The sequence below is a fragment of the Taurulus bubalis genome (assembly GCF_910589615.1).
Source record: "Taurulus bubalis genome assembly, chromosome: 13".
In the NCBI taxonomy this organism is placed as follows: Eukaryota; Metazoa; Chordata; class Actinopteri; order Perciformes; family Cottidae; genus Taurulus; species Taurulus bubalis.
In genome coordinates this window covers 15463850-15491289 of record NC_136601.1, presented here as the reverse complement: position 1 = coordinate 15491289, position 27440 = coordinate 15463850, and the positions used below count along the sequence as shown (strand labels likewise).

The 27440-nt window shown below is 41.8% G+C and overlaps 1 protein-coding gene across 1 annotated transcript in view; it reads right to left on the bottom strand.

Moving 5' to 3' along the window:
* The window catches only part of LOC306746285 (A disintegrin and metalloproteinase with thrombospondin motifs 2-like), a gene marked incomplete at its 5' end in the record, with an annotated part of 105295 nt that overhangs the window by 23678 nt on the left and 54177 nt on the right, over positions 1 to 27440 (bottom strand). The window contains one exon of the mRNA XM_079229182.1: positions 1216 to 1421. Within this exon, the coding sequence (XP_079085308.1) occupies positions 1216 to 1421 (206 nt within the window). The remainder of the gene's footprint in view (positions 1 to 1215; positions 1422 to 27440) is intronic.

The following is a 27440-nucleotide window of genomic DNA, read 5'->3' as shown; positions in this document are numbered from 1 at the left end:
CACGCATGCAAACGCGTGCAAACAGCACTCTCACCACAGGTTTAATTTGCAAAGATTAAAGTCTGCAGTTTGTTCAGTCCCACACCAACACACAAGCGCGTACACACACACACACACACACACACACACACACACACACACACACACACACACACACACACACACACACACACACACAAACCTGGGAGTTTGAGTGCTTGGCTAAGTGTTGTTGTGGCCTGGAGCATACTGCCTGCTGTTTTTGCATATCTCTCTCTCTCTCTCTCTCTCTCTCTCTCTCACACACACACACACACACACACACACACACACACACACACACACACACACGCACAAGATGAATGATGACATGACACAAAGCCTGATGAAATGATATGTAGGAGCCCCTTCAGAGCACAGGGCTCACCTAACACACACACACTCACTCAAACAAATGAAATCTCATCATATTCACATAGAGAAGAAAGGATTACCCGCGGCTGATTGCTGGATGAGAACATGTAGGAAGGGAATTGAATCTGTGTGTGTGTGTGTGTGTTAACCTCTTTCTTTGACCTCACTGTGACTTACTTCCCATTCAACTCAAATGGAACAGTTTTCCCATTTAATGGTTTATTTTTTTTAAAGCAAGAGAACAAATGTCATTTCATCATTTCTGATGATGGGTGTACGTGAAGATGCATTTATACGTTTGTGTGATAGCTTGCTGTTGTATGTGTGGTGTGCAGTGGGGGAAGAAGTATTCAGATCTTAGTAAAAGTACTATCACACCCAACTGTGAAAATACCACAGCACAAGTATCAGTATTGCATTAAAAAACGTATGTAAAGTAGTATAAGTCCCAGTGTTATTATATCATATTATGTTTTTGGGATATATAATAAGTGCTGCATTAATGTGTGTGTTGTATTAGATGTTTAAGGTTGTGCAACTTCTTAACTTCTGTCAGGTAGTTTTCTCTAAAGCAATGCATCATATTCTATAAGATCATCACATTTATAGCCTTGTGAGAATGATATAATCTCAGTCAACTCCGCATGAGCTCAGAAAAACTGCCTGTTTTCAGCTTTGTGTTGATGCCATTTCCATACTTTGTTACATTCCACCACTGGTGATGATACCTGAGATCTAAGCAATTAGGCAACAGGTGCCTAATTTTTTTAATAGACATATTCTCTGTCTGTGGTTTTGTCTTTGTGTGCCAGCAACACTTACAATGTTCATGAGTGTGAGCAGGTACTTTTGGACGTGCTCCTTCCCGTGAAACTGGACCACCGAGTCGTCGACGCCCAGCAGCACTTCGATGTTGTACGCCCTGTCCAGGCTCTGCCTGCGCATCCGCCCCGCTCGCGTGTGGTTGATACTCTGCTCCACGCCGCGGTACAGAGACTCCAGGTCCATCAGACCGCCGAGGTCAGCGCCTGGAGATAAACAAGTTACAGGGTTATTTAGGTTACACAGATTTGGCACATAAACTCACAGGAGAGATTGAAATGTTGACGTACAAATCTCAAATAAATCTCTCGACAACATCCAACTCTTTCTATGCCGTTATCTACAAGGATAGCATATTTTAATAACACCAGCATGTAATCTGTGATTAACTGCAACCAGCCAGAAACTTCTAGATCAGGCAACATTCAGATTAACCTGAATTATCTGTTGTGACAAAACAATGTTTCCCCAAAACTCAAACTAAAGAAAGCCTAATCTTCGGCTACTTTTAGAGAGTGGCCCAAAAGTTGCCCAAATTAAGCCAAACAACGGACCTAATGAGACCGACAAAGCCCATGAATGAGAGTGTGTTGTCTCCAGTCCGCTTGGTTTTTCGGCTCACCTCTTTTGTTTGCTTCAACTCCAAAACGTTGTCATATTGGTGCAGTTTTAGTTTTTTCTGAGATGTGCAAAATCACATACTTTTTCTTTTTTTTTTACTTTACAGAATGTGTCATACTGACAAAGGCTTGTTTAGCTGGTAACATCAAACCGGTTTACTCTCCTCTTACCCCGGACCAGAACGGCAAAACCGAAATCAGCCCAACTCTAAGAGGAAGGACAACGATCGTTATACATTTGCTGGCTTCCACTGAACATCAACTTATAAATGAGACTTCAGTGTCCTCCAAGTGTACTTCTGTCAAAAGCATGTCACATATGAAGTCTTTGTTCTTGTTTTTTGGCGCATGTGGTCAACTCACGACTGTGACCAGTGCACACCTAAATCACAAAATAAATCTGAGCACTGAGGCTTGCAGTGTGAACAGAGCCTGACAATCTTTGTAGATCTGAAGGATGGTAGCACATCGTGCATTAACCTTTTCTTATTGGAAAGAAACAAATCACAAATAAACTTCTTCATTGACGCAACCTGGGTGACATGGTTGTGTATCGTCTTGTTGTTTTTACCCGTCAGTGTGTGTCTCCCTGTCTTCCTCTCACTCCAGCTTTTTGTTTTGTTTTAGCGCATGTGTGTGCCACACATTATACATCCATTTTATGCACATGCACTTATTTGAGCACTTGCAGGTGGATGTCTGAGTGTCTGTCTTCTGTTCACCTTGCAATACACCAGTCGACAGAACGGAGCATGTGTGTCACTCGTAACCGGTGGTAACGGTGCGGCTATCCTACACAGATCCTCTCCTAATCAACCAAATATTTCTGCTCCCATCTGAATAAAAGCAGCAGATGGTGCTTGCTAAACACATGGATTAAGAAAGCTTCCTCACACGGGGGCTGCCCACCCTGCTCTGTTCTTGGCTTTGCTTCATGCTGGAAAAAACTGAATTTGAGGTTATTCCATCGGAAAGTGGGCAACCTACAGGAGCCCTGATTGGTTCAGATCACTAATCACTTTTGCCTACATTGTTATGACAAACAGTGCGTCGTTATTTTGTTTATGCATTATTCGATAAACTGCAGTCCTGACTCTGTATCAAGTTTAATTGCAGAGTCCATCCTGTTTCTTTTTTCCCCCTTTTTGTAGCAAGCAAAGCGTCAGAGAAGATAAATTGTCCTGTCTCCGGAGCCAAGGCCCTCACCCGCCATCCTCCCTCTCTCACATCCTCTTGGTATGTACACACAACATGGCCATGGAAGCCATAGAAGACCGAGTCATGCAGTCTTGAACATGTATTCTCAGTGGATTCCTCCCACGGCCGAGGATGACGTGCACAAGTGTGCATGCAGGTGCTTGTGTGTGAGCGCTGTGGGGACAAACATGTCGAACCGGGCCATCAATCACTGTTCCATCAGGAACTTTAACTAAGTTGAAGACGAGCTTTAATAGATGTGCTGTTTTTGACAGTGGAGCTGTGAGCTGATTCAACACGTGGGACGAGGGGACAGTTGGAGCTTCGGTGTTTTGACGAATGCAGTTCGAGCAAGAGTTTCGTGCTGGGAATAGATGCAAGAAGAAGATACAGGGAAGACGAGGGGAGAGGAAGAGAGATCTGCCACCTTGTCTCCCAATCAGAAAGGGGCATCCTGCTTTTCCACTCCCTCTTATGCAACGTTGCCAAGGCAACAGGCTCATGGTAAAACAACGACCGCGTGGATAATATTGGCTCCGGAGTCGCTAGCAGAATTAATCTGGAAGTCTGAATATGATCCCATATCTGCCCACATTCCTGTGAATGACAGAATATAGAGTAAAAGAGGGAGATAGAGATTAATATCGAGAAAAGACAAGACACTGTGAGAGGAGAATTTAAAAGATTTAAAGATTTCTGCAGCTTATAATTTTGTTCCGTTTCATAGCTCCTCTTTCTCTTTATCTCTATCTATTTCTCACACACGCACACACACACACACACACACACACACACACACACACACACACACACACACACACACACACACACACACACACACACACACACACACACACACAGAACATTTCTTCTCCTTGTTAGTTGAGAAAGCTGGATTTAAGGCGGTGGACTTCCTAGTTATAGCTGCCTTTAACGAGCCTGATGTCATAACCACACCATCTGCTTTTAAAGACAGGTCCAGATATTTTTACCTTTTGCTCATGTAATGTTAAAACAAAACACAGAAAAACATGATTATTGCATTCTCGCATTTAAGTCTGCGCCTTCACAAAACTGAAATGCCTTGGAAACTGCGAGTGAGACAATGCGTGTTGCATAATACGGGGCCACAGCTGTATGGTAAGTGGAAGGAGTCTAGTAGAGAAAACTCAAAGCGACGCGCGGAGTGGAAAACAAGACGGGACTGAACCGAAAGGTTGGAAGGTGCTTGACCAGGTGGCGAGCTCTAACTATTGAAACCTCTCTGTTTTCGTCGCACCTCTGTCCTCGCTTACACTCGCCGGAACACTATATTTCTCTCGCTTCAGCTGTTTTTGGAGAAAGTTCTTCAGACAGAACTGCAGAGGAATAAGGTGCAAGAGAGATGGAGGGATGCGGTGAGGGAGGTGAGAGGTAGAACAGAGGGGTGTGATGGATATGCGCGAGGGAGATGAGAAGAGACCAGGAGGACCTTGGGTGTTTTGAGCTCTGCTTCAAGCTCCTGCAGTGATGGAGGATACCGCTCGCTTGTAGAACATCCGAGTCTCTCTGTGTGACTGCGAGCAAAGCATCAGGGTGCGGCACCGCGCTCCTCACAGCAATCGCTTGCATTAGCCTCTGAAACCTAACTGTTATCACTCTCAGCCTACAGAGAGAGGATTGATCATAACAATGTTCATTTGTCTTTTCGCTCAGTTCCGAACCTCGTCCTCCCACGCCGCTTACCTGCACGCACACACGCAGACACACACACACACACACACACACACACACACACACACACACACACACACACACACACACACACACACACACACACACCTGAAACTTTCCTTTTCCTGTCCTACCCACCCGTTCTCAATCCTCATTTGCATTTTCACTCCAGTCTGCATCCCTACTGTATGTACCCTGTCCACCTCCACCATCACACACACACACACACACACACACACACACACACACACACACACACACACACACACACACACACACACACACACACACACACACACACACACACACACACACACACACACACACACACACATCGCCCTCTCCTCCCAAGTATTCTCATTCAGGTGGGGTACAGAGTGCGGCCTTATTAGGAGACAAAGGTTCTTTGTCTTTCAACCTTTGCAAAATGTCAAGAATGTCTGGTTGCCCGCTGAATACCAGGTGGGGAGGGAGAGTAAGGAGAGACTATAAGCCACAACAGGAGAGCGAGAGAATGGTGATGATAATTCAAGTCAATCCACATCTTACTATTGAGCAAGGGTCTTTGGTTTAGGTGTGGCACATTGCTCTGCTCATCATTCAGGAGCTCTACTGTATAATGACTGGCTTTGACCTTATGATGGTCACTCTGAGCCAGCATCAAGGTAGGTGTGGACCAGAGCGTGTGTGTGTTTGTGCTTGCGTGTGTGTGTGTGTGTGTGTGTGTGTGTGTGTGTGTGCAAACGTCTACATTTGGTTGAGTTTGCTTGTTACAGTATGTACGTTTGGTCCTCACAGACAAGAAAATAACGGCCACGTTTTTGTAACATAGAGCCTCGTGAATTGTGATTTATTTAGCTAACTAAACTCAGTTAAATACAGTATTTACACAGAGGAATTAGAATATAGTGAAGTACACTGTATAATATTGTGAATACACACACATAAACACATGGTGAAACTAAACCACATATACAATACACACTTACAACACCCAATTGACTTCTATAACAGAAAAAGACACAAAATGGCAAAAACTGACAACTTATTCTGTTATTTTTTAAGTGAACAATGGAGTTCAACTCTATGAATGAAAGGAGAGACTGTCTTCTATCATGGCCGAATTGCACCCCGTTCAGAGTCGCAATAAGAATAAGGAAAATATGTCGTACAAACTAGTTATTTTCAATACGTCAGACTTTATCCACACTTCTGACAGTTTATGGTAAAGTCTTGCAGAACTTTAAAGTAAACACAATCAAAAATGTTACATTTTGGTGGTTAAGTGTGGTTTCCAGGTAATACTGCTGTGCAAACAGGGCTTTCAGTAAAAACAGTACTATGTATTTATTTGGAGGCTTTAAGAATAATGATGGATTATTTAGCTTTCTTGGTTGTACAGATTCTAATCAAGTTATTGGAGAAATTGGATAGTCAGTTAGAGTAAAAACATTGCCTATTGTCATATTGTCAAATCGTAATAACAATGTGTTGCATTCAAGTGACTTTGAGGGTGTCTGCCTCCTCACAGTCTCCACTCAAGAGCATTGAGTATTTTCGTTATTTTTCTCATGAGTGGCAGTGGGCCTGAGGGAAGATGCTGAACTCATTAGTGCATACCTGAGTTCAAGGTTTTCTGTCCACCTGGAGGCACAGTTACCCACATATGTGAACTTACTTACAGACACGTCCTCGCATTGCTCAGTGTATGGACATTTTGTCTCCACCGGTGACAGTTTTATGGGTTGTCATGGTGACGAGTGGCTTGGACAGCTCCGAGCATCTGGGCAGGTAGCGACATGCCATGCTGTCCCACACAATGCTCCTATACTGAATGCTCATTATTTCTAAGCTGCCATATGACAGCTGTAAAGACTGCAGAGTGTGGAACCCATAGCGAACTACGCTTCCCATAATCATACTGTCGTTAATTATTTAGATTGCCAATCAGCAATCTAATTTTACATGGACAGCTCCCTGAAGACCATAATAATTATTCATACATCAAGCACTGAACTTTGCCCATTTATTAATAACCGCTTTAGGTTAGGGCTGTTTATTTTCAACGGTGATTTCTATATTGCTGATGAGATGTTTTGAATGGTCGAGCCTTGACTGTGAGTGCCATGTCCAAAGATTCGTAATATTTAGGCTGATGCGTTATATCTTCCTGTGCTCCCCGAAGTGGAGCAGAGGACCATTTTTAATATTGCATGAAGCAGCCTTTATAATCAGCAGGCGAGAGGGCCACCTATCCACAGCGCTGCTCGTTTTGTCTGTTTGGATTTCTGGTGGTTCAGGAGACAAGGCAACCTTTAGCTCTTACATAACTGTCTGTCTCTCAGAAACACACTGTTTGGCTGCCGGGGCGGTGCAGTGGTGCACACCGAGCCCACCGTGTCCTGCTGTACCATCGGTTCATTAGACGAGCTGAGCTGTTTCTTCATTAAGTCCAAATGCAGAGTTACCTGCAGATTCATAATGCAAAGCAGCCACAATGAAAACAACTGTGGTTGGAAGCTGGCATAATTCACACTCATGATTGCGCATGCCACACATGAGCATAACTTGAGTGGCGATATCTTTCTCACAAGCTGCAAAGAGCCTTGTGAGCGCCTCTTGTCACATCAATAATTACAGCAAAGAAGACCGGCCCAAGTAAAGATCGCAAACACATCTCAAAACACAGTAATCCAATCATTGCCATCCACAGAGGCAATAATGTTGGCACAGATCAATCATGACCGCAAACTCTCTCTCTCGTCGCTCTGTGGTGCTCGATGTAAACTGGAGAGCCTTAGTGTCCAATAAGACAGCAAAGCCAGGCTGATATATAAAGCTTACTGCAGGTCTCATCCAGTCTGAAACTGACCTGTCTGAGTGCCTGTCTACCGGTTCTTTCCCGTCTCTGTCTATATCTGCCTCAGAGAGCCAGACATTTATAAAGGTCTCTTATGAAATCGAAATGTACGAGAACACCTCCAGCTATGACAGGGCAGCGAAGATAAACACACAACAGCAGCAGTATGCAGACTACCATGTGTGCAGACAGGGGACATTCTTCGTCTTCATCTCTTACCTTCATATCAAGCCTGTCCACTTTAAGAAAACTATGGATCAATCTTACAGGGAAACGGCGTGTGCATCAACAGAGAGATAAAGAGAGAGAGGCTGACAGCGAGGTGCAAGGTCCGGCTCCCAGAGAACCTATAAATCTCTGCAGAGACAGCTTCCCGCTGGCCTGAAGGGTTTGTGGCCCCCTTGCCACCTCTCTCCCCAGCCCTGCCTCTGCCTGTCACCCCTCTCCTTCTGTCACCTCATCCTCTAATCTCATATATCAACCCTGTCTCCTGAAATTGATGTCCTTATACAACTCGTATGTTTGTAGTAAACGTTATGCTGCCGCGATTATGTTTTTAATCAACATAAAGAGGACATGTTTATATCGTACGTACCTGCAGAATGTTCACTGTCGACATATCTCCTTTTCCTCTACAATTTTTGCTTTTGTAGCCAAAGCATGCTGGACATTTTTATGGTTATGTTTCGGCTTTTTTGCTCAATTTGCACTCCCGTTATGGAGAGATCAATTTCATTATTTGCGTTATTGGTGCACAAACTGAACAGGATTGACTTTACAGGTAGTACAACAATAATAATATCTGATATCTATAAAGTTGAAGCTTAGAGCTCGACATTATATATAAATATAAAAAAGGATAAAATAGTAGTCATAACACCATCATCTTATATATATATATTAAAATAAATAAAGATAATAAGAGGTGGGAGGCTGTGGCGCTGGTGTCAGCAGATCAATATCTATGTAAGAGGTACTACACATTTTCTATGAATCCTTTTCATAAAATAAAAAAGGCTTTCTTCAATTTGACTGAGGCTGACTTTTTTTATATCCAACCAAATATTGATTTTTGCCACTTGGGGCAAGCACACATACACACACATACGCTGGAAACACAACGCTGACATATCACCTTAAGAAGTTATTATGACAAAACAAATGTGGCTTATTTACACATCCAGCCAACAGAGAGCAACATTATCATTCATTTGAAGGAGTTTAGTGTTCACTGCCCTCTCAGCTCAGTTCTGTTGTTTGATTTTTTAGCAGCTAAATGCTTTAATATTTCACCAGCTTGTCGCTAACTTGATCTGTCTGCGGAGGAGGCTCTTGACTCACTTTTCTTTTCCTGAGATAAAACAACTCTGTGTTGAGATCTTTATCAAATCAAACAAAAATAAAAGCATGATCAAATCTACAAATATTAAAATTCTTTCCTGCTCCGCCTTTCTCCTGTCCTCGCTGCACCTAACCTTATTTCTCCTCACCAATAGCCAAAAGAAATGTCCTGTCGTGACTGTGAAGTACTCAAAGAACAGCCAACACAAGCCACCTGAGACACCCAGGACCACAGTTATTATGACAGGCAAGCCAGCCAAACATCTGTCAACCTGAGCACTGTAGGGATGAAAGGAGTGGAGATGGAGGAGGAGAGGAGGAGAGAGAGCAGAAAAGGACAAAAATAAAAGTGGAGAATGAAAAACATGACACAGTCAAGATTAAAGAAAAAGACATGCGATAACAAAAGAGAGAGAAGTTCTCAAGATAGCAAGCCAGATACAAAAGTTTGGGTTACAATCCAAACCAGTTTCTAACACCCAGAACTAATGAAGGTGAAACCACTGAGTCATTCTCTACGTTCTATCAACGTTCATAATTAAAGGGCGATGTTTTGTGTTTGGTTTGTCAACGTTTTCTACAACAGCCAACCAACCAGACAGCAAACCAAACCGACTAATAACAGACTTTATACATTACTCATGTTGTGCTAAAATATACTTGGACAACGTGCAAATAGCAGAGCCTTGATGTTCATGCTAAAACTGCCAACCTGCAGCAAAAGAGAAGTGTCACACAAGGTGTGCCGACAGCCTCATGCATTTGGGCCCTTTAGCCACCCCTTCTCTTTTCTTTGATCTTCATCTCTACATGCTGTCGTTCTCATTTTCATCACTCATGATTGACATTCTCTGAAGAGATAGATCAAAGTGTGAACACCTGGATGATTTGGACCAGTAAAAACGTGCAGGTGAGAGCAGCCAAATAAACAGAAGCTCCTACAACAGCTCACCTGTGTGAATGGCCTCCATAAATACCAAATGGCACTAACAGGTTGCAGGTGTCTCTACGACCACCTACAAGCTCCCCTCTCCAACTATCCCTCTGTTGTTGCATTCTCTTCTTTCCTGCTTCCTTCATTTCCTCTTTTATTCATTAAATGTACTTTTTGAAAGGGTAGATACGGACTAAGTCTATCTAAAGGTGTGAGACAATATGTATGCAAATGTTCTCACCAGCACCTCACCACCTTAAAAAACTGGCATGCTCTTACAGCGAGAGATATTACTGCCTCGTCGGCCCACAAACGCACAGACGGCTCTTTTCAATTGGGCAGCGTTCGAGCCAGACGGGAGAGAATTAATAAGGCACTACAGTGTATCGGTGTTACTAAATTGGCGGTGTTTCATAACAAAGTCTTTCAGAGCAGTTGTCAATTAGAAACAATTAAAAGAGCCATTCATCATTCTTACAAAGGCGGCTCCGTACGGGGGAGCAGCGATGACACAGAGGCTGATACAATCTAATCAAAACCACGATCAGCGAGCGCTCTTGAACAGAGGCTCGCGTTGAAGGAGCTGAGGTATGTTCAGTGTATGTAACCATCACATGTCTATCCAGCTCCTTTGGGCGGGAACACTGTGTCTATCAAACAAACACAAGGCCACTAAAGCAAGATCTGTGCAGAAAGAGTGACAGAAACACAGGATACAAAGAAACAGGTTGAAAGTCAATCTGTGTTGCACTTCAGAACGAGCTATAAAAAACAAACGAGTCAACCATTAGGCGCCTGGCAATCATCACTACGGCATGTGTCTACTTGACGTCGGAGCCTTGTGCTGATCTGTCTGTTGATTGACATACAGTATCCGGCATCGTATCTTTCCTGTAAAACCCTTGCAAAGGCTTCCCATATGGATGTCCAGATTAACACCGCTTTGTTGGTAACCAAGAGAGATGGGATCATAATGCAAAGATGCACTGGGGGAAAGTATCCCGTACACAATATGTCTCTGCACATCCAACTTCCCCAGCTATCAGTCCCCCAGAGGTGATTGTGATTGCACAGGGAGAGGCTACAAACCCCCATCCACCTCGCAGGCATATGGCTAATCAATGCAACCTCTTCCGTGCAACGGTAACTCTATACTTCAGGAGGCAGAGCGGCGAGCGCGGCCTCCCCGTCTCTCTGTCCTAATGAAGCTCCCAGGTAATCAAATCACTGCACGCACAGGCAGATGGCCAATAAGGGAACAACCACCGGGGCACTTTGATGGGATCATGACAAAGTTTTAAAACTTGCCAATGAGTAATTTCTCGTCTATCTGCATGTATTAAGCAGAACCAAACAGATTTCAACATGTGGCTAAATGTACTTTGCCCGATGTCAATGATGATGTGTGAGGCAGAGACAGCGGAGAAAACTCTCATTAGTGGATGGCTTGGCATGACTACATGCTCATCTCTGCTAAATCTGGCTGAAGATGCATTTCTATTGGCTGGACTGGACTCATTGGCATGGGAACCACTGGCATTGACTATATTAGGTAACTGGCAGCGGGAAGGTCTCCCGACTGAATCGCTACAACAAAAGTTTACCAGCTGCAGTGTGTAAAAACAAAATAAGCTGCATCTGGAAAGAAAGTTAAAGAAAAACTGTGCACATGCAAACTTTCAGGTCAAGTTACAAAATTTGCAACAGCTCTGATTTACACCTATAACTGTCCTCACCATAGCAACGGACAGTATTTAGAGCATTTATAGCATCTGGAATATAACATGTTTGTAATTTCTTAAAATTAAAGTAAATTGAAAAGTGAAAAGATGTTTTATATCTTATTTCTATTATTAATATGAATTGTAGTACAGAACCGTGTTGTGAGTAGACTACACGTGTGTATGTGTGTAGGAGGATGTTAAAAACGCTATTTATATGAAGGCTACTAAGCGTTTAGTAAGTGATGTTTCTAGAATTCTTACACGGTGACGTGACATGTCGTCACTGAGGTAGTACTCTATAAATAACACATGATTAATTTTGTTTCATACAGGCCAGATGATTACACAGAAAAAATATTTGTATCTATTCATTTATATTATTTTATGCAGTGCAAAAAGTAATTAAACAGATGCAGAAATAAAGTAAAAGGTAAATGAACTCAATCTTAATTAGCCTGAAACATTCATCCAAATAGTTTAAGAAGCCTTCATTAAATATAATGAATCATTACATACAGAAAAAAATGTCTGTATGTAAAATAAAAAAATATTCACGATCAGTTGTGGGAAAATGGCAGAACAATTACTTAATAACAGTGATATATTATGTTCATTATTTAGGCTATAAGGCGAGCTGTCTCTGTTTCTGGCTCTCGACTTCCTTTACTAAATTGTCATTATTAAAGTTGGATAATAGAACAAGTTGACGTTTTGGTGAGCAGAACGTGTTCATTCAATGCGACAACAACACAGGCCAAGCATGAAGCGCCTTTAGGCAGCATCGGCTCCCAAAGAACCAACTCACACGGAGCAGAACACATTTGCATCAACACGAGTCGGACAAGGAAATTAGGCAATACCCCTAAACTGACATTATTCATGATATAACGTGAACAATGGCAAATTAATTATACTTCATGCACGGACCTCCTTCCACTTAACTTACAAACATAAAGGCAGCAAGCCACTACGGAGCAATGACATGAATGTTATGTGGACGTCTTCTGGGAAGTGTTTACACTATTGAATTTAACTTACAGTCTATTAAATAAACACTCAACCACTCCTGTAAGTATAACCCCAGCAGCTGAATAGGTGCAGTGACCCAAGTCATTCTACGTCTGCATGGAGGAGAGCCAATGATCATGCTGATCTGTGTGGGGATGAAAGATTTAAGTTGATTCTTAAAACCTATTATTTGGTATATAGGTTTTGAAAATGACATATTATTGTGTCATTATAATCAAAATAATCCTATTTATAGCAATAATCCCCTCCATATTATAGGATTCACCATTAAGTAATAACCTTTTGGTTAATATGTTAACAATGACTTAATCAGAACATTTTGGAATTATTTTAAGACAACTGCTGGCAGCTATACAGACGAGTGGCTCAGGGGGGCGAAAAAGGCTGCTGTACGTCCTCCAGCTCGATTTAATAAAGAGAGGTTATTATTAAAGAGTATTTTCCCTACTCTCCCATACTAGCAACTGGCAGTAAGACCTGTCTCATTCTCCTCGCTCTGCAGAGCAAATAATACCCACTAATCCTAGACACAGAGAGAGGCTGTGGGGACGAGAGAGAGAGAGAGAGAGAGAGAGAGAGAGAGAGAGAGAGAGAGAGAGAGAGAGAATGTCACTATTTACTATTGTTATGCTAATTTCTTTCTTTATTGTTCCACACCCTACCTTAGACCTCATCAAGTTGGCCTGTGGGTGTGAGAAAAAGCACATGTGTATGTCTGTGTGTGTGCTGTCACTAGAGCAAGACCAGTGTGGAGGACCAGGCACAGACCAAAGAGTCCCAATCCCCAACAGTGTTCATTTAGAAGGGTTCACGCTGGCAGTACACACACACACACAAACACACACACACACACACACACACACACACACACACACGCACACACACACACACACACATACACACACACACATACACACACACACACACACACACACACACACATACACACACACACACACACACACACACACACACAGGAAGCTCCCAGGCCCATCCCATGCAGTGTGATGTAATGAGATATCTGCTGTTTCCCATTCGAGCCTCTTCATCCTCCACAGAGCAAAACCACTGACGGAGAGGAGAGGGGGAAAAGGAAAGGAGAGGACGGGAACTAGAGGACAAGGAGCAGAATCAGATATTTCTGTTTTTGTCTTCCTCCCCTCTCTGTTTAAGGGAGTAATATGTCTCCATCTCTGTCCATCCTATTGTAATGGAGTAGGTCTCACTACGCTGCCTGAGGAAATTGCCTTATAGTCCCTCTGCCCCTCTTCTATATGTGGACACACACACACACACACACACACACACACACACACACACACACACACACACCGCACACACTCTCACGGCGTTGGCCCCAGTGACACTGCTTAAATATTAATGACCTGGTTCTCTCTCATTAATAATAGCTGCAGCGCTGATTACTCTGTGAATACCACTGTGTGTGTGTGTGTGTGTATGTATGTGTGTGTACATATGGAAGTGTGCCTACTCACAACGTGTGAGCCAAGTATTTGTTCTGCCTGTCACTGGCATATTACACTGTGAATTGCTCCAAAAGGATTACTGACATTGCATTACTGAGGTAAATTAAATAATATTGAATGACATAACAGTGAGGATTTTAACGGTTAATATATGGTGATGAATCAAATGTCAGTTTGTGTCAAGGTGTGTGTTTCTGTGTGAGAGAGAAGAGCAGTGGGTGCAAAGTGTGTTTGGTTATCAAAAGCAGACATGCACAGACGCACATGAAGTAAACGTGGAAAAGCAACACACACACGCAAATACATAGACTTATGTAGACAAATATACAGAAACAACCACACAGGCAGGCATTCGCCTAGTTAAGCCATGCATGAGGCATGTGAGATGCAGCTGGCTTAAGGTAGTTTAGTACTAGACCCCCCCACCCCCCTCCCTCCACACACACACAAACTGGGGCCAACAAAAAGCATGAGTGGACATCAGTATCCATTGGGTTGTAATGGAGAACTTTGCATCCCTCTGCTTAGAATAGCAATACTGTAGCGAGCCACAAAAGAGGAGAGAAAGTGAGGCTGCGGGGACGAACAGCAGTGTGATCTGATGAGCTGTGTGTCCTTTAGTAATCATGAGTCAGCAAATTACAGCAGCGCACACACAATACATGGAAGGCAATCCCAAGTAGGGTATTCACCAATTTCATTTACATTGAATTAAAACTAACTGCTATATTGTTCTTGATAGTTACACAACTACAAATACTGATTCAAATACAATTTCATTATTAAATTATTTTATGTGGAAAATAGTGTACTGAACAAAAGGTGTGATTATTTTGCCTTTATTTGACTAGAAAGTTTACCAGCTGTTTTTTTTCTATGGATTTTGTGAGTGTATATCTGTTCCGTGTAGGTGTGTGTGTGTGTTTGGCCAACAAACCTACAAAATTCCCATTTCCCTGATGAATTACATTGAACTGCATTGAGACAGGAAGGCAAGGGGAGGAAGAGAAAGAACCAGAGAGAAAGAGGAAGAGGACATGTAATCAGTGTTTCTTTACATTGTAATGCAGTTACAAAGTAACTGGCACTGTTCCCCAATCTTTTATCACTCACACACCTCTATAGTCCACGCAACACACACTTCATGCTGCTTTTGTCCACCTTTTCAGCCCTCATCTCCCCTAAGCAGAGGCACAAGTCAGACTTTAATTCCCGTTGAGCCCCCGACCCGCTTCCCCCCGGGTCTCTCTAGACCTGGCTGTCATTACATGCATTGTCTGGCTATGGCTGATGGAAATCATCTTATTAGCTTTGAGCTAATGTCTGCTCTGGATTCCTGGGACACTCTGGCCACCCCTATTTTAATTGGCTGTCTATTAATATTTCATGTGTTTAAACACAGCACATCACCTTTACCTTCTCTGGCTCTGACCCTGTGGCTGGCTACTCAGTATGTGAGACGGTGAATATAAATAGGGGAGACTATTTTCAGTCCCCAACCACATTATGGCTTTGGATTTTGGGGATTTAAGTTATGTTTTGTCAACTGTTTTAATGATATACATTTATTATTAAGAAATTGATCAAATCGAATCAAAGGATTACAGAAAAATTGCCACCAATGGATTAATAATGTGAAAGCTTTGAAGTCCCAACATGCTCAAATAAATGAATATGCTAATAAATACATTAGGCCAGAGCAGTAATATTTGGATGAACTGTATGTAGTGAGTAAGCCACCAGTAGTGACCGTTGTTCATGAGCCACTTCCTCTATTCTTGATCTGTGGAGCATCATTTCTTTATCTTTTCTGGCCTGTAACTCAGTTCTTAGGTCACAAAATTCCCATGATCCCAGCAATATGTTAACATATCAGCAATCTTATTGTTGTAAAGACTTTTATATATCAAAAAGCTTATTTTTAATTACAGTGACCTGCTATGTTACACAGGGATAGTAAACTGCTGCAGTTTGAGAGAGAAAGGGAGTGGTAGTTGCACTGGAGACAATTCAAATATCCAATGAGACACAAACTTGATGATTCATAGACAAGGAGGGAACAATCAAACTTATGTGGAGACATTTGGACACAATGAACCCAACACACTTTAAGGTAAGATATTGATTCACTGAGCACGAGCTGTACAAATTGCAGCCGAGCCTGTAGCTTACTCAGTACAACACACACACACACACACACACACACACACACCTACACACACACACACACCTGGCAGCCCCGAGGCTACCTCCAGGACAGAACAGGTGATGGAGCTGGGGGAAGGAAAGGAAAACGCAAGGAGTGGAATAAGTTGGGGGTGGGGATAAAAAAAGACAGGAGAAAGAAAAGAGATAAGCTACGACGACTCGTAGCTTACACACAAACTTTCCTCAGTTCATTTGGTAGCTAATTTAGAAGTTGCATCATCAGGCAATTCATTAAAGGTCATAACAGGACTTAATGGACTGCTTTATCATAAAACAGTACAGGTGAAACTTTTAGTCTAGTTCTGAACACAAACTGTCTAGGTGTTTTGGCTCCCCCCCCCCCAACACAACAAAAGGAGCTGAGGATGATCAGCTACTTTTTATTGTAAAAGTTTGCTAGCTGCCTTAATGGTTTCTTTCCAAGGTGGTTTCAAGGTGAAGTTTGCCATGTGAAGAAAAACAAAACTTGAGATATGTCTGAGTGTTATTTGTGAAGCTCAACTGCATCAATGTTACGCACTAAAGTCTGTTTTGGGGAGGACTACTGCATGTGTGTAACGTTTTTTATAAAAACTGACCATACTGTCGGATGCTGAGTTGCATTGTGGGTAATGATTTAACTGACATGTTTCGACATGGAAGACAAATGGGTGGATTAGACAAAGAAAACATCTCTGATTCTGCTGCTGTGATGTTGATCCATTTTAGTTTTCATGTCCATAGTGAGTCTGACAGCGCTGGAGCTGAATCAGTGGTGAACTCTGTTAAAGACAAATGGCCATTTTGTTCCGCTGTGATGAACGATGCGCTGTGGGAATGTCCACTTTTTGGGGATATTTTAAGGAATACAAATCAGTTCAGACTTACTTGACAGAATATGGAATATTTTACAAAGGCTACCTTTTTCTTATTAAGGAATTAGCATGTCCCATACATCTTTCTGTGAAACCGTTTCCTGATCTGAGTTAATATGAGATTAGAGTGGAGAGACAGAAAACAGCTTACTGAAATCTAAATCCCATGATCCAATGTGTATTTATCATCTCACTCTGAATTTCTAGTCAATGCTGTTCTCCATATGTCAGCACAATACTCTACCTCGCATGCTCTGGCTGAATATATTCGCAGGATTCATATTATGTAGGGTTTCGTATTAATGCAGAATTAAAAGTAAAAATGATTAAAGCAGAACCAACATTTGCTTTGCAGCACCATATGGTGAACACTTAAATGTGCAGCTCTGGTGTGAGCCTGGCAGTTTGACACAGCCGGGCTCACAGGAGCAAGGAAGCAAACAAAGGTGTTATGAGCTTCAACAAATAATTAAACAGCTTAAAAAAGTGATCAGTTGGAAAATATTATTCAGGAAAAGTTCAGCATTTGGAAAACGCAGAGAATTTAGCACGTTATTTGAGATCTTTAATAGACAACAGAGTGACAGTAATCAAACTTGACATCGCACTAGACCTTATTTGGCAACCCTAGAGGTGAAAATTGGAGGAATATAAGCACAGTTCGGTTTGTAATGTGACAGCTTTGATAGCTAGGAGTATATGCACGTGTGTGTGTGTGTGTGTGTGTGTGTGTGTGTGTGTGTGTGTGTGTGTGTGTGTGTGTGTGTGTGTGTGTGTGTGTGTGTGTGTGTGTGAGAGTCATGGCTGCTCCTGCGGCCTTTAACACCCAGTCATCTGTCATCCATCGGCTCAGCCCTGCACTGCTGCCGTCTCAATCGCCTGACATAATATTGCGCGCACACACACACCTACACTTACACCTACACACACACCACTCACTTTCTCCGTCTCTCTCCTTCTCTCACACAAACACACACAGTATTTTGACATCGTGCCACCAGCACCGATTGAGAGGGGCACAGAAACACAGAAACACAGAAACATACACACACACGCCGTGTCCCCACAGTGTTGCCTGATTAACGAGATGGTTTGTTCTCTTCCTCAGGCTTGGACCAATCAGGTACGAGGACACAAATCTCTCCCCGCTGGTGATGCTGAAGGCCACTGGCCACTATTTATTGGCAATCTCAGCCCTGACTACCTAGACAGAGAGAGCAACACGCTTGTCACAGGAAGACACCACCACCGCATCTGCCTCTGTGTGTGTTTCTCATGTGCTTCTGCTACGGGAGATGAATATGCCTGCTAGTATCATGAAATAACAGTTTCACAGAGAATCACACAAATACTCAAAACAAGGTATACTGAGGTATCTCCTCATTTATAGATTGTGTGGGAGGCATTAAAGCCACAAACCCATCAACGCTGTGATTAAAGCAGATTATAACTTTTCCACTAATAGCAGATCATCTTCTTATAGCTCAACACAATTATTCCTTATTTTACTAGCTCTCTGGACTTAATTAGCAGGGTTTAGCAAGCTTGGTGTCTTAGCAGCTCAGCTAAACATTAGTAATTGCCGTGTTTATCTGCTTTCAGAGTAAAAATAACCCACATAGAGAGGTTGTGACAGTGTAGCTGCTATCACTAAAGCAGTATTTCGGTTTTGTGCGCTTAAATCTGAAAACAGTTTCTCTCTGCAGATTCTTCTTTTTTTTCCCTGAAAGGCCTTGATGACAGCTTTGTTGGTGAAACATTTAACACTGTTCCCAGCGGCTATTTTAAGAAGACTTAAATTGTTAACGGTGTTTCTCTTTTCAATGCTAAATTACAGATAGTCCTGCCACGAACTTGAGCCTCAGAGGTTTGAACTGGAGTGACAAGGAACTTAACAAGAAGGCAATCATTTTGTCTTGTACCTCTCGTATCTGTCCTCTGCTTATTTGCTATCCTGTTTCTGTCTTCTATCTTGTTTATCTCCCAAATGAGTGCAACCTTTGAAATCTGTGCAGACGTATTACTGGTTCATAGCCCAAGACAATAAGCAGCATGTGTAGGATACTGAGACACTACAGGAAAGACTGAAAACACACCAAAAACATCCAAGGTATGCAAATGTTTCACGCTCAACATTTACAAACAACTAAGTTATGAAATATGAGAAAGTCAACCACATCTACTGTACTACGCTGTTGTGATATCAATGCCATACAATAATTAAAAAATGCAGAGAGACGTAGTGGGAGGAGTGGTAGAAGAACCTGGCCCGCCACAGAGGGGTTTCAGGGGCTGTAAATGTGGGTGAGAACTGTCATATGAAGTTAAAATCCTTAAGATTACCATTAAATCAAATCCCGTTTTTCATTGGCATTTTTTCATTTACCATTTAATGTATTTCATTTTGCATTTACCTCAGCAACAAATAAGTGCTCCTTTATTTAGCCAAAAGTGGGGATGTGTTGCAGTGCAACACTGGCTATGTCGATAAATGCTCACCTTGCGCCTACATTTTAATAACATATCTGACCAGTCTCACAACGTAACATGCAGAATTACAGACTGATGGAAAATGAGTGCATCAATACAGTAGCTACAGGTGCAACAGAGCACACTACTCGCCACATGCTTCAGTAATGTACTAGCTAACGTAACATGGATTATTGATATACTAACGTAACATGAATGCTGGATAACAAAGATAAGGAACATTTAAAAAAAGGGACAGATGGTTTATGGGGGAGCACAGGAAGAAAAAGATGAGCAATAGAGGTCAAAAGAAGACAGCAAAGGCAGGGGTTAGCTTCTCGTAGAAACACACGGAGTAGAGTAGAATGAGCACAAGCCAGAACACTGGGGTTTGTCAGCTGGATTGGGAATCTTTTCAGAAGTCTCCCAGAGTTCTGGGCGATGGAAGGAAGTCTGGAGGAAGAGAAGGATCGCAGGGGGAACGTGGGTAACATGCCAGGGAAGTGAACTAACTTTTGTCTGGCGTCAGCACATCTGCTGTGGAGGATGACATGTCTCCCTCTCATTGCTACAGGCACATGGCAGGAGAGGCAGAGTCCTCACATAAGCTGCTCTGTGGCAACACACACGGAAAGAGTAGACATGCCAGCGTGCTCTCTTTAATTGTCTCAGCGTGATTGTTACCACAGAGGCAGAGGACACATTTCATAAAGGCAAAGGGCTTTCACAGTCACTGGCTGATAATATATATATATATATATAAAACCAGTGGCTCAATTATATCTATTGCACGCTCGTAATCCCACAGTGGAAGCAACAGAATACTTCAAATCAACTCTGATCTGATTTGTGTAGCTTCTGATGTGGTTATTATGAGGTTATCAGCAATACCTTTCCAAAACTTGCATTATCGTGATTATCAAATATGTTTTGTGGAATGTCGTGCAGGACCGATCACGCTTTTTACCAACATAACAAGGAAACATTTCGTATCTGAAAACAGTTTGCTGCTCCTGGCAACTAAAGCATAACTAATATTCCCGATTACATTAAGGTTTTTAATGCATCTTCCTCAGAGGGACCCAGCAACATTTTAACCGTAAGGTTACTGTATTTGAAGCTGATTGAGCAATAAACCTCTGCGTTCTTTGTATGACTCATGATCGCTATGTTTCAGAAAACAAAACAGAAAACAACTTAGGAAGAAGATCTTAGTCTTGGCAAAAAGGTCACAGGGATCTTTTTAAAAGTTCCTTAACTATCAGCAATTGTAATTGACGGTGACGGAGTACCTAAACTGCGGTCTATCAGAGCACTTTTTAAGCCTAACCATACACCAAGTTTAAGATGTTCACATTTTTTTAATAAGAATACATTTAACGCAATCCAAAGCAGCAATTATCTTTCATCCAAAGTATATTTAGCAAGTACACATTTTAGCAAAGTACAAAAACATATGAACTGGGATAGTGACTGGGAATATATATGTCAAATTTAAATTATACATTCTACCATGTCTAATACTTTGCAGTTGCAAAGACAAGATGTGCTTTCTTGTTCCTGCATCTGAGTGTACAAACACAGCCATACAATTTCCTCCACCCATTTTTATTTCTGTGGTGCACATTTGATTAAGAACGAGCTATTTAATTGAACTGTTAATATCCAATCATAAACAGTTAGAATGGAAAAAAAACAGACACATGAATGAATACTGCCCTATCAAGCATTTGTGCTTTTAATTTTAATGTACATATTTCTTCAATATCAAATCTGCCGGTGATTTTAATATTCAATTTTGATGTAATAATAAGGACAATTTGCTATAATGAATTATACAGTTATTATATAGTTTATAAATACAATTTGTCAAACTGCAATTGATTATAGTATTCAATTATGGATGAAAGGCCATGTTTTGCTCGACATGGCCTTCCATCCTGCCAAGAGTAACTAAATCATGTTGCAGCCACACTATGCAGGGTGGGAACAGAGCCTGACAACGAAACACAATTAAAACGTATCATTGTAGCTTTGAAAAATGAAGACTAATAATCCAGCACGCAGATGGCCTCCTCCCATCACTGTGTTTCAGTAATTGCTCTACACAAGCACACGCCATTAAAAGGTCAGGCACCAACAGAGTACGGACAACCACAACATGACCCATCTGGATTTGACAGTCACTCCGGTTCATTGGGCGCAGCAAACAGAATGACAAATGTGTATTTTCAGCCCCTGCTAAGCTCTAAGCGGGCCTTGTTTTCTCCTTCCTCTCTCCATTCTCTGATCTCTACAGCTATTCTCCACTTTTATTTGAGCTGAATCTGAACACATCAGACTAATGCTACAAGACAGATCAGCAAGCTCAGTGGGGGCAAAGAAACGACGACATAGGAAGATGAAGATGATTGAATTCCCTCCCTCTCTTTTATGTATAGAGATCCAACAGTTTTTCATCACTTTTTTAAAATATGATAAACATTGCAACCTGTCCTACACATTTTCAACCCACTGTCTGAACCATAAACTCGTCTGTCCTTGATGCTCATGGCTAGTGTTGTAGCCATCGTTCAATAAAGAAGCACAGAGCTGTGTTTCATTCAATTGAACTTCCCCAGGGTGCACAGTGGCAAATGAACTGCAGCATAACAAACTCCCACCACACATCACTCTGTTAATCAGACAGCAGCCGTCTGAACATTATTGCCATTGTGTACGCAAATAGCAACGTACTCTAAGACTAAAAATACTGTTCTGGTGATTTCCACCGTTTCACAGATGACAGATGGACTTTGTTTAGGTGTCATGTGGCTGCATCTGTTGACATGAGAGATGAGTAGCTCTCGCAAAGAAGAATACACGCTCATGCTTAATGTAAAAGTCAAACAAGTGAGACAATATGGATGAACAGTTACTGAGCTTGCATGTCAACACACATCCATCTACATGACAACTGATCAAATGCAATCAGCAGATGAAGATTATGTGATGCGGTTGAAGCTCCAGGAACAGATAAGTGGACCTTGATTTAAGATTCTTCTGTCAAAATATTCTATTGTTTTATGTCTTTTTCTTCACAACATTCATATTTATCATGGCAGCAATATAGAATTTATAGAGACAAATAACACTAAAAGGGCAACAGCACACACTTCAATTATGTTTGCTATTCATTGAAGTAGATAACTGCTGCACACACACAGAGACGCAGCCTTAGGGCACTGCTGTGATAGTGGTAAATGTATTTGGGGTTCCCATAAGCTCATCATGATAGGCTCCATTAACCTCTGAATTAAGTAATACATCCGCTTTACACACACATTGCTACATTAACCTACATGGTGTTTCAGCTAGTTGACTACTCATACTGTGTAGGAGCTTTAACTTTAAAAACAATGTCACATTTTTCTGCTCAAACATGCATATAAAGGAAGCTTATTCAGCGATGGCAGTGGCTCCCACACTTCTCTGAGGAGTGCCAGATTTAACACAGCATGTGCGTGTGTGTGTGTGTGTGTGTGTGTGCATGTGTACACTGTGTGTTTGCAGCATTGTGACAGAAGTGGGAGGAAGGAAGTCACACGCCATCTCATCTTCCATGAGCTTCTGTCCCTTAGGTTACATAACTGATGCTATCACAGAACAGTGGCCACCTCCAGGGAGGTCTGTTGCATGTAATTGTAGTCGTACAGTTGTACCTGCTGCTTTGTGCGAACCCTGCACTTAAGAAAATGAAGATGCTATGATATTATTATATATAGATTCAAGATTCAAGATTCAACATGTTTTTACTGTCATATGCACAGATAACAGACAGTTATATTATTATTATTATTATATTATATACAATGAAAAGCTTATTTTGCTGACACACAAAATAAACTTAAGGTAAAAAGTAAATAAAAATAAGGCACAAAATATAAAAGATATAACAGTATTGCACAAAAATATGATAATAGTATTGCTCAGTGTATAAAGTGCACTATGCATTGCTACAATGTCCAATGTTCACCAGCCTGATGGCCTGCGGGTAGAAACTGTTCGTCAGTCTCGTGGTTCTGGACTCATTTGTGTTACTATAACTGTTGCACATTTATAGTCAAGCGACAGGATGTACAGGGACATTGCTCACATATTCTCAAATACAAATGGTTTCTTTCTGAACTGTTTTGTCTTTGTTAAAGGTAATTTATAGGAGATTGGGAGCATCCCGACCGCCTCTCAACGCCTCTTAACATGGTGTCCGCTGAGCCGGTGGCTTGCAGCTATAGCGCTAACAGGCAGACTCATTACCTGAGGCTGGGTCCTTCCCAATGTCGTTTTCATCTGTAAGTGCTGTATGAGGGCAGTGCACTACAAGCATCAATGTAAACAAAGTAAGGTGGAACTCAGATTACATCACAGACAGAGGGAGAGAGACTTCATTTGTTTAGTAGTTTGCCACTTTATTCATGCTCTGAATCCTGTATATTGCACCTTTGAGGATCTAAACTGTGAAAAAAGTATATGATTACATCTCGACAGCTGCATGATCTAATCATAATGGCTGAATGGGTTTCTAATGCCATCAAACACACGCTGTGAAAACAACAACCCTATGCTTAATCTCTACATTATATCTCTTACTTACTCAACACTTTAGGCTTCTGAAAAGGTCTAACTAAACTGTGCATCTTCATTCAGCAAAGACATTAGTGAGGCATGAACTTAGGGCTGCAACAACGTATCGATAAAATCGATAAAAATCGATTATCAAAAGAGTTGGCAACGAATTTCATTATCGATTCATTGTGTCGCGCGATTATTACGGCAGTAACTAAATCGCGAAAAAAATAAATAAGAAGAGCGCAGCAGAGCAACTGGCCGGCGTTTCTGAGATTGGATTGAGACACCGCAAAAAAAAAAACATCTTTGATGTGACGTGTCGAGTCTTGGCCAATCGGCGTTAAGATGTCAACAGCGTCTTCATTTCCCTCCAACTTGTTTTTAATGGAAGCTAGTCAGCTTGCTCTCACGCTAGCTAACGTGTATGAGTTGTGTATTGTCGTTAAAGTTACTTTATGTTCCGTTACAGTTCAGTCTTGCTTGTAATAAAACCGTAACGTGATGAAACATGCCGTCACCCCCCGGTCTGGTTCAGTTCACTGCAGGTTGTTTTTTTCACTCAAAGTAGAATGAATCAAATCACGTAGTTGGGCTTAGCCAACAACGTCATGTCGTGGTCATAAGAGACCCAGAATGAAATAGTTTAAGGAAGAGGACGCTTCACATGCAGACGTGAAAGGAGCAGTGCAGCTTCCCACTGTCCCAGTGTTTCAAACATATTGATAAAGCAGGGTATGCATCTTCTGCAGCTCCAAGGAGATCAACTACAGTAAAAGGGCTCACATTTGGCAGATGTAAAGCACACATCTGCATGTTTTTTGTGTTAGTCCATTTTTTTCTTTTTTTTTTAATTAACAGTTTAGGGATGTTCAAGGAGCAACCTGTTTGTGCTTTCTGAAGATGTTTTGCAGTGTCAGTTCTGTTTTTGAATAAAGGGTTGGAAATTAATAGCTTTTTTGCACTCAAGTAGATCATGGATATAGTTACGAGAGATACTGGACTGAAAGAAAAGGAACCATTTGAAAAAGATCTTTACAGATATTACTTTTTTGTCTGAAAATGTTATTCTTTCTTCCAGTATTTTCGATTCAAGTAATCATCCTGCGGCCTCTTAAAGTCCTCCAGATTGGGACCAATGCTTTGTTATCACAAACCTTTTCTCTGGACACAATGTTCATCAGAAATATAAAGAAACACAACAACACAGACATTGTTATGGAGCAGGATTTCGACATCAAAAGTCTGCTATTGAAAAAATGACCACCACATCAGAGGCAGCACCAAGGCTTACTGCTACGTCACTATGATCACCATGATTACAGTGACTCTCTCTTAATCTCTAAGTCTGTAATAACGCTGCAGTCCTTCATCCCTCGAAGGCCTCCCTTCCCCTCCATCCCATCCTCTCCTTGCATACTCTCGCTCTGTCTCACAGACAGACATAAACCCACACACAGACTGTGCGTGGGTCATTGCGGCAGCGGTGGCTGCAGACTGGAGCAGAGGTCGGCCGCACCCTGCTATAATCCCGGGAGTCCTGCTCTGTTTAAAGGCACCGCTGTGGCACGCTGAGTGATGGCTCAATGGAGGGGCCTGCTGGGAGCTTACCAGCAGGTGAGGAGTCAGACGAGCCAGAGGGAGAACACACACAGAGGGATGCGGTGCAGGCACACGGACAAAAACACACATTAACACACTGGTGGACGCACACATGCTGTCAGTCAGTCATGAGAAATAAAACCTGCAAACGCACAGGGACGTACCCATACATGCCAAAATGCATGACTGTGCACACACACACAGACACATATGCTGAGTGTGGTAAAAAGCCAGCCGTGCTCTCTAGGGATGGAACCAGTGGCCGCAGAGAGGGAGAAAGGAAGCAGCTGGCTGCTGAAATACTTCCCCTCCTAACACTGTAATTTCCTCCCAGAGGCACACCTGGGCAAGCACTCATTCCCACATACAGTATATAGTAAATACTGTATCTGTGTGTGTGTGTGTGTGTGTGTGTGTGTGTGTGTGTGTGCACATGTGAGAGTATGCTTGCACCAGTGTATGTGCTTGGTCCTTTGAGTGTGTATGTTTCTGCTTGGCTTGTGTGCGTGTGCTTATGCAGGTGTGCACTAATGCACACTGCTGATCTAAAGTTGATCCCTACTGCCCAATATAACACCCATATTAGTATATGTCATTACACATTATTACATACATAAAACACGTGTTTCGTGCAAAATGCAAGCTGTGAAACAGAATGTGGCGCCGCTGTTCTGCTGACCAGCAATCAGCTTCAGCTGCTGCTGCAATGAGGCCAAAACAAAGCAACCAGCTGATCTGAGAACACTATCTTGTTATAGAGAGTTGTATTTGATGAATACACAACAAGTCAAAACTGTTATAAAAGTTTTTGTTAGGGATATTAAATTACACTGATATTTTGGTAAAAGATTTAAAAGTTTAGAATCCAAATTTGAGAACTCTTTCGGGGTCATGTTGGGGTAGAGAGTAGAGTTTCTCACACTGGATCCTGTGAAAGTCTTAATTGAATGATTTCCAAGTAACACCTTCCTTTCCTCAATAGAGTATACTTACATTTTGGACAACCCATATTTATCCACGCTATAATGGTTGACTGATGTTAATGTTTCTGAAGAAAATGCTCCGCCACAGAAAAGCCTTGGCAGATGCCATTGTTTACATAGGCTCTATATATATATATATATATATATATATATATATATATATATTCTGTGAAGGAATTCCCCTCTTAAACTACTGGTTTTAGAGCTCAAAACACCAGCCTAAAGACACTCATTACAGACGACTCCCGGTTTTATTCAGACAGACAATTTTGCTTTGAGGCAAATGGGAAGACTGTGCTGAAATGGGAATATGTTACATCAGGGAACTTGGCTAGATAATGGAAATGGTGAGAGAGGCATTAATCTTGCAGTTAAGAAATGAAATGTGTGATTTCCTGTTTGTTTTTTTACAAAGTGGTCAGACAGGTTGGAAACAAGAATTGAACAACAATTGAATTACCTGAAAGTGATTATCTTAATCACTTTCCCACCTCAAAAGTCAGTAATCATCCCTCAAAACAACGGGAAACTGTGTCGCACAACAACAGCAAGTCGAGAAAGTCATCACCGAATTGGCTGTTTTAGTAATCATTTTAATG